We start from the raw sequence: 18,396 nt of genomic DNA on the forward strand, positions 1-18,396 counted from the left end.
AAAAAAAGAAAAATTTGAAACGGAGGGAAAATCACCAACACATTCGGGACAGCTGAAAGCAAAGGTGAAATACTTGCAAGCAACGAGAGTGGCAAACAAATACGCGAAAGCATTTCTGTTGGTTTTATTGCGTAGACGTCGAAGAGGGCTCGTTTGACATGGGGGCGCGCAATGGAAGACAGCCAAAGCAGAGACAAATAATTACCAACGAAATTGCAAAGGAGACGCGAACGTAAAAAAGTGTTTGTGCCGTGTTTTATAATTTTTTCCTTTTTCTATTATTTTTTGCTGAATGAATGAAATATTATTTATGGATCTAAATAGAAAATTGATAAATCATTTAAAATTATTAAAAGTGAAGGCAAAGAAACGAAATGTGCCTGAACAGAGGAGGGAGCAGTGAAAAAAATCGAAGCCAAAAATGCTGAGAAAAGTTGTGAATGGACATTGGGGATTGGAATTTGTGAAAATGTCTACAAATGACAATGGTGTTGACTGGCACTGGCGAGACGAAAATGAATTGAGGGAAGTGGACAGGTGAAAAGTGAGTTTGCCTGAGAAGTTTTTTGTTAATAAAAATGTTGTGTAAAGTGGAAATTAGTAGCGGAAAAATCTACGGAACAGTAAAGGTTGACGAATGCCTGAAAACATAGCAACCCAGGAGGAAAAAAATAAAAAATTTTAACAAATTTAAAAAAGTTTTTAATGTACAATGTAAAAAAAACGAAAAATAAACTGCATAAATTTTTGAACAAATCAAACGCTTTGGAAACAAAATTTACAATACACAAAATTAATAAAATTTAAATAAAAAAATTCCTCAGGCTTCACCCAAATGAAACGCGTGAATAATAAAAAAAAAATATTTTAATTGTTTCTACTCTTTTGAAAAATGTTATAATTAGTTACATTTAATTCTGAAAAATTTTTAAATTCAATTCCAAACATTTTTGGAAAAAATGGATAGTTATATTTTAAATGTATGAAAAGAGAATAAATTATTAAAACATTTTCTTGAATTTTTTTTTTATGAAATTCTGTAAAAAATTATTTTCTAGAGTTATAAAAGTTAAATTTCTTCATCTATTAAATATATTCGGGCCGCATTATACTATATACAAATTATAAACCTAAATATGAAAAAAATCAAAACGTTTTTGAAATTAAAAATTACAATATGCCTAGTTAAATTCAATTTAAATAAAAAATCCCTCACACGAAAAATTAAAAAAAAATTTAATCAATCGATTTTGGTTCTAAAATTGTTTCTTACTTTTTTGGAAAACATATCAAAAAAGCATCATAAAAATGTCGACAAAATTTTAAATTTATTTTAAATAAAATTCTGAATTTTTTTGTTTTTTTTACAATTATTAAAGTTAAATTTCTTCATTTATTAAATAGTGAAGTAGACCGCACATATACACACATAATCTGCATACAGTCCACTTTCAACCCCTCAAAGCGAGCGGCAGACATACACATTCATGTCAGTAAGCAAATAGCTGTCAGCAAAAAAAGGCATTTGGACAGACAAACGAAGAGCCGATAGCAGCAGCAGTAGCACAAGAATTTTATACAAAGGCAGCAACAAACAAAAAATTAACTGACAGTTTGGCTACCACAACTTGGCCAGAGGGGCACACACACACCAGAAATGTGCTGCATAGAAATGTCTAACGGCGCGCTGGACTAAAAAATAAATAAGTAAAAGAGTCCCTACACAACGGCGAGAGTACACTCAGAACAAGGCAGAGAAGAGGAAAGTGCATTTGAAAGCATAAACGAAAATTTCAACCCTTTTTTGCTCGATTTTGTTTCAACTGTATGATATCATAGTGCAACTGCAACGAAAATAAAGCAAGCGAAAACTTTAGCATGAAATTCACCAAAAATTCAAGTTTTATAGAAAAATACAAAAAAATAAAAATAAAATCCATAAATCTTTCGCTGCCCCATCTGTGTGTGCACTGGCCATACTGACACATGTCAACAGACAGCTGACATAATTTGTGCTTATGCATTTGTTGTTGGTTTATTTATTGTTGTCTTTTAAATTTGGGTTTTGTTGTTGTTTTTTATTTTCTTCGCGGTGCTGCACTATTGGCTTTTCGGCTGCTGCAGCTGTAGTAATTGTGTCATGTATTTTCGGGAGGATTTGCATAACCGAGAAAAAATTTCGATCAATTAAACGTGAATAAATGAAAAGAGTTACATTTTAAACTGTGGAAAAACATGCCAAAATTTAATGTTTGCAAAAGAAATCTTAGTTCTTAAATTTAATAAGTTTAAAATAAAAGAATATGTTTCAGGAAAAAAATATGTTTTAACAAAATAGTTTTTCCAAAATTACCAAAATCTGAGGAACAAAAATTATTAAAAACAACAGGAATTAACAAATAATGTTTAGCAAAAAAAAACCGACTTAAAAAAATTTATATATTCCTATATGCCACCTCTGAGACACTACCTTTCCGATGAAGAAAGAATTATCGAAATCGGTTGACGTGGTCCAAAGTTATACGGTAACATACATAAAAAAAAAAAACTAACTAAACTCCTCCTTTTTTGGAAGTCGGTTAAAAATGATTAAAAACCAAATTTTAACTCTTTTAGTTTTTCACTAAAAGTTTTTTATTTAAAAATTCATATACTTTAATATTTACACAAATATTTCAAAGTTATAATTGAAATATTAACTATCTTTTATTTACGCCAATGTTTTAACTTCTTTTTTCTTCAAAACAATATGTAGTAACTGATCTCAAAATAATAAATGTTCGAAAAAAATTTTATTCAAAATTTAAAAAGAAAATTTGTTTATTATACTTATGTACATTGTTAATTTTCAGAGCTTTTCATTAAAAAATTTGCTAAATTTTTATAATAAATTTTTGTAATTCAAAAAAAAAATCCAACATTTCAATTTCACAAATTTATTTGCAAGTCTTTTCCCTGTACCTATTGATAATTTGTTTGCTCAACATATATAGTAACTCAACTCATATAGTAACTTAAATAAATGAAATTTAAAAAAAAAATCATTGCATTTTAAAAATAAACTTTTACACTTAAAATTTAAAGTTTTTCGTTAAGACATTAGCTCAATTTTTTAAATTAATAACAAAAATATAGTAGCTGAGCTTAAGTAGTTAATGGCGATTTCGTTTCTACAAAAAATGTTGCCTTCTCATCGCCCTCTTCTTAGTGTTTGTGCGTAGAGGGCAAGGAGAAGGTTGCATTTTTCGGTAGAAACGAAATCGCTATAACTTTCGAAACTAATTTCTTTAATTAACACCTAAAAAAGATATTAAAAAAAGCAAATTTTTCAATAGAAACACTTACCAAAAAACAAACTTTCGAAAGTTTTTAAAATATAAGTTTTTTTTTGGTTTCATTTAAAATTTTTAGTTTTTTATTAAAAAAATTTTCTCATTTTAAATACTAAATTTTTGAAATTCCTTTAACACTAAATTTTTCGATTACTCAGATTTGTTTGTAATGCTTAACGAATTTTGAACTTTTTTCTTTAGCCTGGAATAGCTTTGTATTAGTAAAAAAAAATATATGCATATTTAAACTCTTAACGAAGTGCCTTAAATATTAATATTTATCACAAAATAAAACAAAAAAATCTCAAAGAAATTGAAAAACAATATACAAGTTAAAATAGATAAAAACATAGAACATAAAAATAAAAATAAAAATAAAATTTAAATATAATAAAATGCAAATTTCTAAAAAAAATAAATCCTTCAAGGTCTGAAATGGATGTTAATTTGGAAAAATAATAATATTTGGAAAAGGACTTTAAAAATTTTATAAATACTGTCGGAAAGAAATTGTGAAAAGTTGGCCATATTTTACGCGAAAAAATTTCAGTTGTTTTCGATTTTTTTATCAATTTTAATGAAAATTGAAATTGGGAAAATATTGCCTTATTGAAATATTCATTCTGCTTATACCTTTAACCAAAAATTTGCTACAATTCGCTTTAAGTTTGTTAAATTTGTATGAGTTAAATTGGTAAAAAAAAAAATATTAAATACAAAATTTAAAAAAAAAATTAAAGAATAAATTTTAGTTGAATTTAAGTTTTTACAAATTAAATTTTTGTCAGTTCCAAAATCTTCAAAACTGTATCAAAAACGAAATTAAATGAAACACAAACATCGAAAATTTGAAAACGAAAAATCATATCATTAAAAAAAATTAAAAGTGGGACAATCAATTCAGTTACTCACAATCACTAATAAAGCATATCAATTAATACGCGACTGTCAAAATCAGCCGAGTGAGATGCCACACTGAAAATTTTATAATAGGATATAGGAGCATTAGAGCACCAAAAACTAATTTTCAAAGAATATTAGAAAAAAACTTCCTTTAAAAAAATTAGTAAATCCGCAGTAATTACACAAATTTGCGAAAGAAACGCCAAAAAGTAGACTACGAAAATTAAAAAAGTAACCGCGCATGCTCCGCAACTAAAATGCAGTATTGCCAACCAGAAACTCAGTTCAACTGTCAAACGCGGAAAAATGAATGAAGAAAGAGGAGAGCAAGAAATAATTATAGTAGAATTTGTCAAAGTGAGTGAGTGTGTGTGCTTAGAAGTGCGCTGGAGAAAATTACTCCAGAAAAATGTCAAGTTTTGCAACGAAAAACCACAAATAAGCGCCTAAAAATGCGCTACACCAACCAAAAGCAAAGAATATTCCATAGAACTTCGATAAATCGTGTGAAAATTGCAAGAGAAAAACACGCGTGTGTGAAAAAATGCGTGCAACACTTGGCTGTGCATAATGAAGCCCTACAGTTAGGCGCATTCCACCGCCCCACAGCACAGCAAAGGCAACACCAACAAAAACGCAAAAGCAACAACTACAACGAACTACATAGCCCAGCAGCAGCGCTGCTATACGAAAAACAAATACTACACCACTAACGAGGCAAAATACGAGCTGAGCTGTAGCAACGCGTAGTCAACGCGCTCAATAGCATCCACACACACACACACTTGGCGCAAATACGTCCCACACGGCCAATAAGCAACTACAAATACAACAACATTCAAGCGGTGTGACAAAAAACATTTTATGAATGGAAAACTACAGGAAGAAGGTGGGTGTTTTGAATTTAATGTGGCTTCTTGGGTTCTATTTTTAATTGCCGATGGCGCCTAAAAACAGGCTGCAGTAGTTCGGAGATAATACAAATAAATAGGCGCATAGTTTTTAAGGGGGTCATGTTATGTAAACTGGGGAGGTGGGGGATTTTAGGAACAGTTGACACACTTCTAAAGAATTTTTCGACTATATAGCACGTATCTATGTCGGCTTGTAAAATGTCAGCCTTAAAATATGCAAAGTACTAGAAGATTGTTCTAATAGCGTTGAAAAGTATGTAGATCTTTGTTTTTACTACCTACAGACACCTGACTTCTGCATAAGGTCTTTGGAATCATTGCAAGCGCCTATCTGGGGTTCAACCGCCTGACCACATGCTTCATTTGGTTACTAAGTGGACTAATTTCAAACAAAATTCTCTTTGTTTATGACGCAGTGTCCTATTTCTTTTAAACTTGTATATGTAGTCCCAAAATTATGCAACATTTTTTTCTGAAACCACATATATTCGAAATATGTCATACATTTTGCGCCCTGAGGTATGCAATTTATTTCATTTCAGTACGCTTTTGGCGTGAGACAGCACGTTATAAAAGCTAATTCTGTGATTGTATTCACAGCATACTTAAATCAGGGACAATACAAATTTGAGGCAGTTTTCTCTGTCAGGCCAAATTTTTTTTGGTTGTAAACGTCTGTAATGTGAGTCTCTGTAATACTTATGCCAACTCCATTTTCCTTAGTTTCCATGTAGTTAAAAATTTGTTTCTAAAATCTTTGCTCATAAAGGTATGCAAGTTATTATATTTTCACAGCTTCCGAAGTCAACAGCATTTGTAGCGACCAAAATCATTAAAAATGGCTCTAGAAAGCGTACAAAAAATGAAATTAAGCTAATGTGGAATTTGGCAACTAAAATTAGTTCGTAGTAGTATGCAACCATTTTATGACTGCACGCTTTTTTAACCAAACTAGTCTGGAAAAACATCTGTTATTCTTTATTTTTTAAAATATAATTGTAATTTCCCCCAAAGGTAGGCAGCATTATTTTAAATCAAAATAGAAGTGTTATTACTTTGGAGTATTAAATTCGAATAATAATAATAACAAATTAAGTTAGTCTAATGATGAAAATTCACCTTTTTAAATTAGCCCCTAAAAGTATGCGGCAATTTTTTACCAGAAAATTTGCATTTTTTCATAGTTAGTAAAGACAAAAGAATTTTACTAGGGTTTCTAAAAGTGTGCAAGAAAGTAAAGATTGTGTTATTTTGAAAATTAAGGTTTCTAAAATTTCGCCCCAAAAATATGCAACGGTTTTAACATAAATAAAAGGTGTTTTGCCGCTTTGTAACAAACAACTAATAACGACAAAACCGGTTAACTTCAGCGCCTAAAAATATGCAGCAAAATAAGCTCGCACAGTTTTGAAAACGCAGACCTTTAGCATTTGGCTTCTAAAACTATTCAATGGTTACTTAACTCAAAAGATAACCATTTGGACTTAACTTAGCTAACAAAATTAGTAGCGATCAAAATCACTTGATATGGGCTCCTGAAAATATGCTGAATAAGCTTTTCTCCATAACAGTTTTTAGGCGCAAATTATTCTACTACAGACACACGTGTTTATTTTTTAAACGAATAAAGTCAATATTCCAGAATAAATATTGAAAAAATATGGCTTCCAAAATTATGCAACACTTTTAGTAAAAATTTTAGGCTATGTCTATGTTTTTTCATAGTTGTATTACTCTCCCCCTTCACCAGAAAATAAAAAAAAACCAAAAAATAGCGATATGAAGCAATCCAAATTATTTGACAAAGGCTCCCAAAATTTTTGTCAGGATAAAATTTTTACTGTTCTCTGCACCAAAACATCTTTGGCCTTAACCTATGCTTTTATAAGCCTATCACTTTATCAATGTCTCATTAGATATCCGTTTAAAAGTAAGCTCCATAAATTTGCCACTCAAGAGAATGCAACACGTTTGAAAAAATTATGAAACTATAAATTTCCTTGGAGCTTTCATTGCTCTTGTCATAAAAGGATGAACAAAATTAACGGACGCTAAAGATTTTGCGATTTTCACAACCAAAAGTATGCACTTTTTTTAGCTAATTTAAAAAAGTGCATATATTTCTGTGCTTCTAAAGCATTTTTTATTTCTAAATAATATAAGGACACGAAGTACGGAGCTTTGGACATTGTCATTATATTCCCTTCCCAAAAGTATGCAATACATTATTACTAATTTTTTATTGATTAGTATTTAATCGGGTACGTTCGAGAATATTGATGAACCAATCAGCACTATTGATATCTTGCCACATTTTTCTCAATTGCCTTCCATAGCAATTCAGCTCAAATTCCATTAAAAAGAAATTGTGAAAGGAAATCAAACAAAATCAAACTGCAATAGAATTGTGAAATGAAATCTAATCTATCATTTATAAGTTCCTACGCCTGTGTTAGGTGTTAATACAAATATACAATAGTTACATAAGCAGGAGGAAATGAATGAAAATAAAAATTCATTTCGCTCGCTGCCGCCTTGCCGCACCAGCCCACTGAATGTCTAAAACCTCATCTTACTGCTTGGCTAACACAAATGGCCGACTGACTGACGAAAGAGGTGATGCGTCTAACTGACTGCTAAACAGCAAAGTGATGGCAGCCTGGCAGGCCAGCCAGTGGTGTGAACATGTGCTATGCGCGCTTACTGACGGCAATCAATCAGCGGAATACTTCCCTTCCAAGAATGTCTCCCTACATCGTGCTTCCCTTCCTTCTTGGACTAATACTATTGTTTAAACTTGTGTCCATAGAGAATATGTGTGCCTTAGTCACAACCTCAAAGGTCAGTCATAGAGTGAAAATTATATGTGGTGACCCAGAAGGGAAACAGCTCCATTCAGAGAAAAAAATTCTCTATGTGAAATTTTACGGATCAATCAAGCTACTCGATATAGCCTAAGCCTAGGATTAAAAAAAATAAATCTCAGCTTACGAGCTTCGTATATGGCAACTTATTAGGTCGCGATTTTTGGTTTGTAAAACATTTTATCTTCATCTCCAGCATCTTCAGCAGACTGTAATAAATATGAGTCCTTTTGAAGCGTTTATCAGCGAACCCTATGTCTATTAAGTTTTACATAAGCCACATGAGAACTCTATGTTGCATGGAAGGAACGAAATGATATTTACAAAATTTCGCCTACTTCATCTTATCATCTTGAAAACATTTTCTGATAATAAAATTGTTTCCCACTTGTATGAGCTAGTTATTTGAAGTCGAATTCATAATCTGACCTTTTGATAAAACCGGGTATTGGCTTATAGAGCTCTAAGGTTTTTAAAAGCGTTTATTAGTAATTTAAATGCTTGTTTAGGTAAGCATCGACTTCCAGGGGACTTTGGTTCTAAATTGGGTTGCTTGGAGCCGCTGATAGCAAACAAATTTTTCGGAAATAACAAAAGTTGCCGTTTTTTACTACAGTAAGGTTCCACCCTTTGAACCGAGACGCAAGACTAAAAGACTACTACTAAGCCGAAATAGCGGCATCCAAACACAGAAGCAGATCAGACAGTCGGATCTACATAACCGGAACTTCCCAAATTTTTAACTGTTCACTTTCGGTGCATTTTCCAAATTTGTTTTGAGATTTTTTATGCATTTCGTGGTAGGACTTATAAGCAAATTTATTTTGGTAAGGGTCGCTTGTGAATAGTAGTTTCTATATTCTATACTTAAGGCAAAGAACTAAAAAATTCTCAGCGCCGAATGTAAATGAAATAAATAGTAGTGGCGGATGTGCAAAATTTACCAAATAACATACCGGCAAATTTTGCTAATGAAATGAAAATTTTGCAAATTATTTTCAATTTAGCACGGTTAATTTTTACTCAACTAGTTGCAAACTAGTCTTAAACACACTAGTTTACTTTTAATATTTAAATGCCTTAAGTAATCTTAGTATTTGGGATTCAGTGAAAAACCGAAAAAAAATCATTTCACTTAAGGTAACATATTAACCTCTGCTCAACGAGTTACAAATGTCTAGCTTTTATCCGATTTTAAAAAATTCACTTTTTTCAATCATTTCGGATTTTTCGAGCTGATATAAAAATAATGAAACAATGAAATTTTAATTCTAAGTTAGAACTCTTTTTATGAGTATTAGGGTGAATTGTACATTTTCAGCATACTTACTACGTGTTATTTAAAAAATCATAAATATTCATAATTTACTAGAACTTTCATTTTTCACTCACTCGGGCTAGTTGGGCTCGATTTTTGAATTTTTATTTGAATATATTGCATTTTTGAACATAAAAAATTTGAAATGTTATAGAAAAATTTTCGCCAAAATTTTTTTGTTTTTTACTTTTTAGAAAAAATTTTGCTTTCTGTTTTATAGATCATTCAATTTTAGTAAAATAAAGTGCAAGTTGCCAGGGCCTAAGAGTTAGCGTTGGTTTTTAATAATATACCGAGCCCTAACCGCCAAGTGACGTAAGCGTCTTTTTTTCAAAATCTAGGAATATTTCTGCATTAAACAGAAAATTTTGAAAAAAATGTCGCTTACGTTATTTTGGCGGTTAGGGCTCGATATGTGTATAATGCTAATGCTAATGTGCTCGGAATGTTAGCGAAAAAATTTAATCATCTATAAAGCAGCATACCCAAAACTTTTCGGAAACTAAAAAATAATTTTAATTTATTTAGGTTAAAATTTTTTTGTGTAACATTTCAATTTATTTTTTTTATTTTTTTCCTTTTAGAGGTACGCTACAATTGTTTTCAACTAATTTATTAACTGAAACAGGTGTATCGATTTTCTACTTTTTGCTGCACTTTGCACTAAAAAATTTAATTTAATAAAATAAAAATTCATAAATCGGAATCAACTGGTCTCTTGCTAATTGTATAAGCTTTCATTTAAAAAACCTTAATGAAATTGGTGGAAAAATGAGGGCTCCAGGGAGTTATGAACAGTAAATTTCAGCTTTGAACCACTGTAAAATGGGCTCACGGAAGCCTAAGTGTGCGCTTTTCCTTTGCGGGATGAGCGTAGCCTAGATAAACTAACCTAACCTAACTTTCCTTGTAAATCAAATGTGGTGTCTGTGCATATCTAGTGGTAAACTTGTCCTTTTCAGAATGGTTCGTGTTAGTGAAATATTTAAATTTTTTGTTTGAGGATCTCATTTCGGACCTTTTTGAAGTAGTCTTAAACTAGACTCAGTGAGGCCGGTGTAGTTTATTTTGCTTTTTCCAGCAAGGTCTCTATGAGCCCCTATGCATGCATACATATATGTATGGATGAGTGGGTAATGCGATATCACTATAATTTGCTTTAATCTGGCATTTAATCCACAAACGCCCACATGAAGCGATCACACTGGCACACGCACACACAATGCTCAGCAATATAAATTTCCCATTCTCGTCGTTGCCCCACTTTTAAGTGCATTTGTATTGTCTCCTTTCCCCTTTTATTGTTGTTTTGAAAACTACATGCAATAATCCACAGCTTTGCACTTGTTGGCGTTAATTGATTTTGTTATTTGATTGTCTATTTTATTTATTTGTTTTCATTTCGTAGAGAATTGCCTGTAAGCGCTTTTGATCAATCATATATCACACGGAGAGATTTATGCTTGGTATGTTTATATACATACATATGTAGAAGCATGCCTACGTACAATTGTATACATGTGTAAATTTCTAATGCAATTCTATTGTGGGTGCATAAAGATTCATATTGACTAACTCAATTTCGCTATCCATTTAATGTTTAATGGAAAGTAGACACGAAAAACAGAATTTGTAAGTTTAAAGAAAAACATGGCAAAAAGCACATTTGTCCTTCTTTGATTTAAACTGCAAGAATTTTCGTCTCAACTAAGCCCTCTGAGGGCAGTTGGGATGATTAGAGAAGAAAATTCTGTCATTTCAAATATTTTTAAAATTATTTAGATTTAAAATTTCTTCAAAAAATGTCCACTAGTTACAAACTAGGCCCAATTTGACTAGTTAATTTTATCACTAAAACAGCAAATAACAGCTCCCTAAAAGGTGAAAACCGGATTTTCAAGTATATAACTAGCTTAAACCCCACCTTTAACGATATCGACTACTACTACTAAATCTAATCATTTTGTGTCCAGTTCAGTTTTAAAAGGGCCTAAAAGACAATTTAAGGAGTTTTCTTCCTGAAACACGCATTTTTCTAATTTTCAAGGCTTGCGCTGCTTCTTTTTCCATGATTTTGAGCACCAAAGCAAGTACTAAGTACTAACCATACTCTACTCCCAGCAGGGCTTAAAAACTACTTAGAATAACGCTTAAGCACTCAATACACATTTCAGTTTCCCACACTACAAAAACAACCATATACATACAAATTCTTTGAAAAAAAACCAATACATACATATTTAAGTACGAACTTTATCCGGGCTGCTGTGTTCCAAGTTCAAAAAATCGCCACTTGGCTGCCACAAAGTCTCGACGTCTGGCTTTGGTTGCGTGATTGGCGCTTGTGCGTTAGGTGATGACACATAGTACTACGAGTACAAGAAGTGCAAGCGTCGTAAACACAACAAAAGCCAGCGTAATGACAATTTAAATGGCAAAAGAGTGTGAAAATAATGTAGTAGTTATAGGCAGTAAACATGAAAAAATTATAGTCAAAGTAGATTGCAGGTCGAACACGAAATATTTCCCCATGAGAATCGATTTCAATTGCATGTGAAGGAAAGAGAATAACTCATAAAAATATGTATTTTAATAATTTTAAGCATAAATAATAGTATAAAATTCGTCATTTCTTCGTCATTAACATTTCGACCCTAGGGCAATGTTACTTATTTTTAACGAACCCCTTTTTTGGGTCTTTCAAAACAAAATACAAATACCCAGACTGTTTTGTCGTTTGGTTTTTGGGTAGGAAGCCATTTTCTAAGATAGTAAGATCAAAAATAAAAATTTCCCAAAAAATTTCCCTTATGGGAATTTTTATTTTTTCATTCGAAGTTAAAGTATTTAGTATTGTAATAAATTTTATTTATGGAGTAGATTTCATGTATGATAATTGTTGCCAAGACAGTTTTTTTAGGGGAAAATGGCCTACAAAAAACTTGAGCTTCGGTATACTCGTAGTATACACAATGATGTTAAATAATATGTACCTTTTTCGTTTTTTTTTTTCAAGACCCATAAAATCAAAAACGGAAATTTCCAAAAAGATTTTGCTTCCTAAATATTTATTAATTTTTTCATAAAAAGTTAGATTACTAATAATTCTGAGTGTAAATACTTATGTAGAGTCAATCGGAAAAGCTGAGATTTCAAAACCTCTTATACAATTTTTTACTATGGCACTTCTTGGAGGCTCTAAGGGAAAAATAAATGTACATATTTGTGAAGTAGCAAAATTTAACAATATGGTATATTTAGATAATTTTCTTGTTAGAGAGGACTAAAAATATTAAAACAAAGATTTCTTTGTATGATCTTAATAAAATCATAGTTTAAAAAACTAAAACCTCCCTATTATAATTGCCATTCGTACTGTCATCAGGTATGTAAATTGAGAATAGAAATCGCTGCATCTTTTAGACGCATCAATATTACAGAGTTACATCCCGAACTAAAAAAAGGAAGGTAAAAAATGCTATGTATCCTGAGTTTGTTTTTTTTTTATCTTATTCTTTACCCGTCGAAACTCAATCGTAATATTTTTTACGTCAACCTTCAAGAAGTTTGGCAAGCGATAGTGAGACTAACCGGCAATGACTTCATTGATTTCTAAATGTTATCTATTACTATGGTTTTCGAAGTATTTTTTTGTTCCGTCAATCTTTAGATCATTTTATTCAAAAGAATTCCAAAGACATTTTTATGCTGCGTATATACCGCCTATAAAAAGGAATTTTCATATCATTAACGCTTGTTTCGATATTTTGGTAGTTATGAAAATTGCCAAAAAAAAACTATATCGAGAGATTTAAATAATTTATGAATTTAAATAATTTAATCAAAAATAAAAATTTCCCAAAAAATATCTCTTGCGGGAAATTTTTCTTTTTCATTTTAATTGTAATTTTCGACCGTCTTGTTATGCTTTAAGCACAAATACAATCAAAAATTATGCAAATTAAAGATTCTACCAAAAGGTTGAAAATGTTAAGTTCATGCTCTGAAGTGTATGTTATACATCGTTATGCGCGCCTATAAATCCTCTTTTCAGCAACATATACAAATTTAAGATCGGTTCAGAAATGGTAAAGTTATAGGCAAAAGGACTCCCGAAAAACGGGTTTTTGACCCTAAGTCCAGATTTTGAGGGTGTAGGTATTTGGGATTTTGAGTATACAGTTTTTTATTACTCAACTAGGCCCACAATATGTGCAGTGTGATATTCAAAGTTAATTTTCAGTGTCACGCAGTGCTAAGATTATATTTATAAAACTTGAAAAATTTTCCCACAGGGAAAGTCAATGTAGTCGAATTTTAGGCGCCATGCGTGGCGCGTGAATCAAACCAACTGCGAACAAAAAATTAGTTAGTAGAACTTTTATCTAAAAGTTTCGTTTGACTTGAAAAGTTTATATTCAGAAAATTTTTTGTGAAATCAATTTCTTCTTATTCACCGAAAAGAAAAATTGTGAACAGTTTGAGAGCAATATCAATGGCATTTCCGTCTATCAGGGTTTTTGTATGTAATTACTGACAGATGTATGTGCATATGTACTTTTATACATATGCATGAGTTTATGAAAAATCCACATAATAAAAACAAACGCCAGCTAAGGACTTCATTGAGCACCGAAAAAGAAAAGTGTATATGAAAACAATTTCATTCCAAACTCCAGCGGAAAAGGAGTTTTTAATTTCGCGTGCTAATGTCCGTACAGCCAGCGCCCGAATGTCTTTAATCTTTCCTAGCATACAAGAGTTTATCTGTTTGTTTTCGCTTTGGTCTTAGGACATCTCTTTCCACCCAGCTGAATCGACTGTCCAATTGTTGTTACTTGTCGGATTACTTCTCAGTCCATACGCATGGATACGTTCATCTTCTTACTACTTATTTAATTCACACACTGCATGCATGCACATGAAGAGCTGAATGTGTGTGCAAGTACATTTGTTTTGTTTGAGCACGCAATTTGTATGATCCTTTTTCGTGTAATCTTTCCTTTGTTGAACTTATTTCTGTGTTAATGCCTTTAAGACTCCTCGAAAGATATGTTAAATAATGGCAACACAGATTGATTTTATCAATGTAGGAATACGTTGGGTTTTTTCTACATACATATATATTCAAACTTAAAACTAAGTCAATATCCGGTAAATATTTCTAAAGGACAACTCCACATTGCAGTTACTAAAGACCTTCTAATGCACCTAAAAGTATGCAATATTACCTTTCAGGCAGGATCACTTATTATGCATTATTTCATTTTCTTACAAAACACTCTGATGCCTACGTGCACTTCTCAAACGAAGTATGCGGGAATTTGTTAAAGAATGAGTCTCAAATATCCTCTAGTTTTAAAAGCAAATTATTTTCCTTGATTTTACAATCCTAAGATTCAAATTGGCTCGTGTCGATGGTCATTAAGACTAAATCCGTTTATAAACTAAATAATTAAATATATGAGATGTTTTTTAATAAAACGAACTTCATCAAGCTTTGTCTAAATACGAAAAATTTTCAAAAAATAAATTTGAAAGCAAGAACTCAACACACACACAATAAAATAATACTCACTCGCTTACTCTCATTTTTTACTGCCACACATCTCTGTGCATATCCTGTCACAGTTTTCTCTCGCTCCGCACGCACTGCGGAAATCGAAGTGGCTCTCAGGGAAATCGAAAACTTCCCAGCTCCAGAATATCCCTCCAGAATGCACGCATACATATAGACCGTTACATATGTATATATGTACATATATAAGTATATATCTACATATCTAAGTTCGTATGGTCGAAGTATCCAACTTACTCATCCACTTTGCGACATAGTCCACATGTATGTGTATATATTTAAGTGCCTTACACTTCGCGTGTGCCTAGGTACATATGTATGTAGATACCAGCCAGCCGGCGCTGCTTGTAGCATACCCATCCAGCTAGCAATCCAATTGGAACTTCAACGAATCAGTCTGAAGTTGTAAGTCGTCGCGTTGAGTTGTCTCATTCGCAAGGAAAATCGAATTGGAGCAATTGTTAGGGGAACATTTAACTGACAATTAGTGAATATGATTATGAAGATTTAAAATTAATTATCTTCGAAATAAAGTGGAAGAAATGTAATTGATTAATAGAATTAAAACGAGGTTGTGAGAACAGATAAATAAATGAAAATTTTAAAAGTTTAGCATGAAAATAAAATATTTGAGAGAAAATTTAAAAAACAGAAAAAAAACATAACGGTCAAACTATGCGAATTGAAAAGAAAAATTAAAAAAAAAAAATTATGATAAAGTTTGATTATTTCAATTTCAAAAGGCCATATAAACCGAAAGCAATTTTAAAATTTTTTACTGATTTTTTTTTCTTAAATTAAATTTTTTTTTTGCATTTTTGATAGGTCTAAAATATTATTTGTTTTTAGTACGTACATATGTGCAAAATTTTACATAAATTTTTCATTACACTTTAATAAAATTTAAAATTGTAATTCAATACATTTAAATTTAATTCAAGATTTTGATAAAAAATGTACTGCGTTCCTTTTAAATTTTTACGCAGCTTATAAATAACGCAGCTAACCTAAAAATCAAAAAATCAATAAAATTTCAATCCAAAGATATACAAAATTGGAACATTAAAATCCAAATTAAAATTTAAAGTGACCAAAATATTCTTCTACTTTCTGACTTTACAAGGAGTCAATAAATGAAGGAGAAAGCTGACATTTTTTAAAAAAGATAATTTGTACACAAATGAAGTGTTTTTCAAAGATGTTTTTTAGTAAAAATATTTCTAAAAAAACGAAATATATGTATGTATTTGTCTGTGGCAGTCCGTTTAAATTGCATTAAATATTTTACCAATTTTTCATCAGCAGAAATTTTAAAAGTCCAAAAAAAAAATCTTAATTTGGATTTTTAAACTTTTAAAATAAAAAATATTATTTTTTAAATTTTAAATTTTGTCTCATATGCTCAATAAATGAGGTGAAACGATCATTTTAATTAAATTAAATTTTCCATTTGCAAATTTCGTGATAGCAGACGTAAAAGATATGTAAATATATATGAATGGAAGTAGTTTTTTTTCTTTAACCAAAATAAAACATTTCCATTAAGTATACACGAGCTTTTTAAAAAATTTTTAAGTATGATGAATTTTTCAACGAATTTCCGTCATTTCTTGTTAATTTTTGTTTAGAGACAAACCGGTTTTGGTGTTGTCGTTCAGATTGAAAATTGGCACTGTAGATGGTACAACACTGACCCTGTGGGAAGAAGCATCAACAATTAAAGAGAAAATAATTTAAGATACTCAAATTTTGAAATAAAAAAAATGTGTTTCTTAATTATACAAGTTTTAAATTTAAAAAATGCTAACATCCGAATTTATTAACTAAGAATATCAAATAAAAATTTTTTTGAATATTCCAGTGCTGTTGTTTAAGAAAACTTTTGTATTAAAGTATAAAAAACCCAAATTAAAAATATTCCGCTTTTTTTGTTTTTAATTAATAAAAATAATATTAAAAACAGATTTTCCGAGACATTCAAATTAAAATTTTAATCAACTTAATTTGTAAACCAAAAAATCGTATACATCAAAAATTTTTAATTACGGATAATAAGTACATATTTATTTTTAAATAAAAAAAATATGTTTAGCTTGAAAAATGTATGATGATGAAAGCAAAATATAATATGAATGCACACTGTTATCCTAAATTTATTAAAAAATAAACTGTTCCTACCAAAAACAGGTAAACTCAACAAAATAAATTTAAATAAATTTAAAAAAGTTAGAAAATTTAAGAAAAAAAAACAATCATCTAAATTGCCCTCCGAAAGTGACTGTAAATAAAAAATATATTCTAATATCAACAACTATAATTTATTGCTATCAAAGGAATAAAAAATAAAATAAAAATGTATTAGTATTATAAAAAAGTCCGTGCAAATCAGAGCTGTAAATTTCTTAATTTTAATTTTAGCAAACTTCAACACAAATTAACAGCTCTAAATTATGGCGATTTTTTAAATATTTTTTTTTACAAATTTCCTTTATTTCCAATTAAACAACATCCTGCCCTCAATAATCTAGCTGTTAATAAAATGTTGATTTTTTTTCTATAACCAAAAAAAAGAACTAAATAAAAAATAAAAATAAAACTTAAATTGAAATATTCCACTCAAAGCTAAGCTCTAAATATTTTACTTTATTTTTTCATAAAGACTAAAAACTACCAAACTTTTTGAGACATTATTTAAAATATGTTTCGCAATGTTTTTAGTTTCCTATTTTTTTTTATACAACCTTCAAAATTATGAAAAAAAAACAGAAAATTTCTTATCCTTCTGCTATAGAAAAAGGAGCGCTTTAAAGTATAAACCGCGAGTCATTTCAAACAATTGTTTGCTAAAAATGACTAAAAAGCATTGCAGACAGCACACATAAAAACAGCCACCCCATTAGCATTTATTCAAACTTGCTCACCCTCTTTGAAGCTAACTCAGCGTACACTGAGGTGTAGTACATGCACATATGTATGTACATGCATAACTAGGCTTATTCACAGCAAGGATCAGCTGGCAGCCTGAATTCAACCTAAATTTAGCCAGTATTTAGCCTTGCGCTTACATTTCATTCCATTTACGGTCGCACAGACCAACCAACGACCGCACCCTCGCACATGCAGCGTTGAGTTGAACCCCGCCATAAACGAGTCATAACTGACACCTCATATGCTGGGTGCGTGCGAGTGTGTGTGTGTGTGTGTGTAAAAAATGCAGTATTAGTCACCTCGGTTTTTGAATATTTCCCAATTGCTCACCACTCACTCACCCCCGCTCGCTCAGTCACTCAGCGCCGTGGCTTTTACATTTTGCGTAACCTACCCCCAACCCTTAAAGCCAAGGCCATCCAGGCTTCATCTAATCAGCATTTGCCATTGTGTTTAACTAACAGCTATGCCGTTGTAATTATGATTTTTTTGTTTTCTTTTTCAAATTGTGTAAATTTTCTTATTTGCACAGAATTCTCTCTACTAGAGTTGTATTCGC

General features: G+C 30.8%; 1 protein-coding gene across 14 annotated transcripts in view; it reads left to right on the forward strand.

Moving 5' to 3' along the window:
• The window catches only part of LOC118748707 (uncharacterized protein CG43867), a 348,463-nt gene that overhangs the window by 276,226 nt on the left and 53,841 nt on the right, over positions 1–18,396 (forward strand). The window contains exon 1 of one of the 14 annotated variants that reach the window (XM_036483346.1): positions 4,380–5,124. The exons of the other annotated variants lie outside the window; for them this stretch is intronic. Within the exon in view, the coding sequence (XP_036339239.1) occupies positions 5,104–5,124 (21 nt within the window). The 5' untranslated portion in view covers positions 4,380–5,103. Of the gene's footprint in view, positions 1–4,379; positions 5,125–18,396 lie in introns of those variants that run through there. 14 annotated transcript variants of the gene reach the window in all.

Source organism: Rhagoletis pomonella, unplaced genomic scaffold (assembly GCF_013731165.1).
Source record: "Rhagoletis pomonella isolate Grant_MI unplaced genomic scaffold, Rhpom_1.0 Rhpom_scaffold_00013, whole genome shotgun sequence".
NCBI lineage: Eukaryota > Metazoa > Arthropoda > Insecta > Diptera > Tephritidae > Rhagoletis > Rhagoletis pomonella.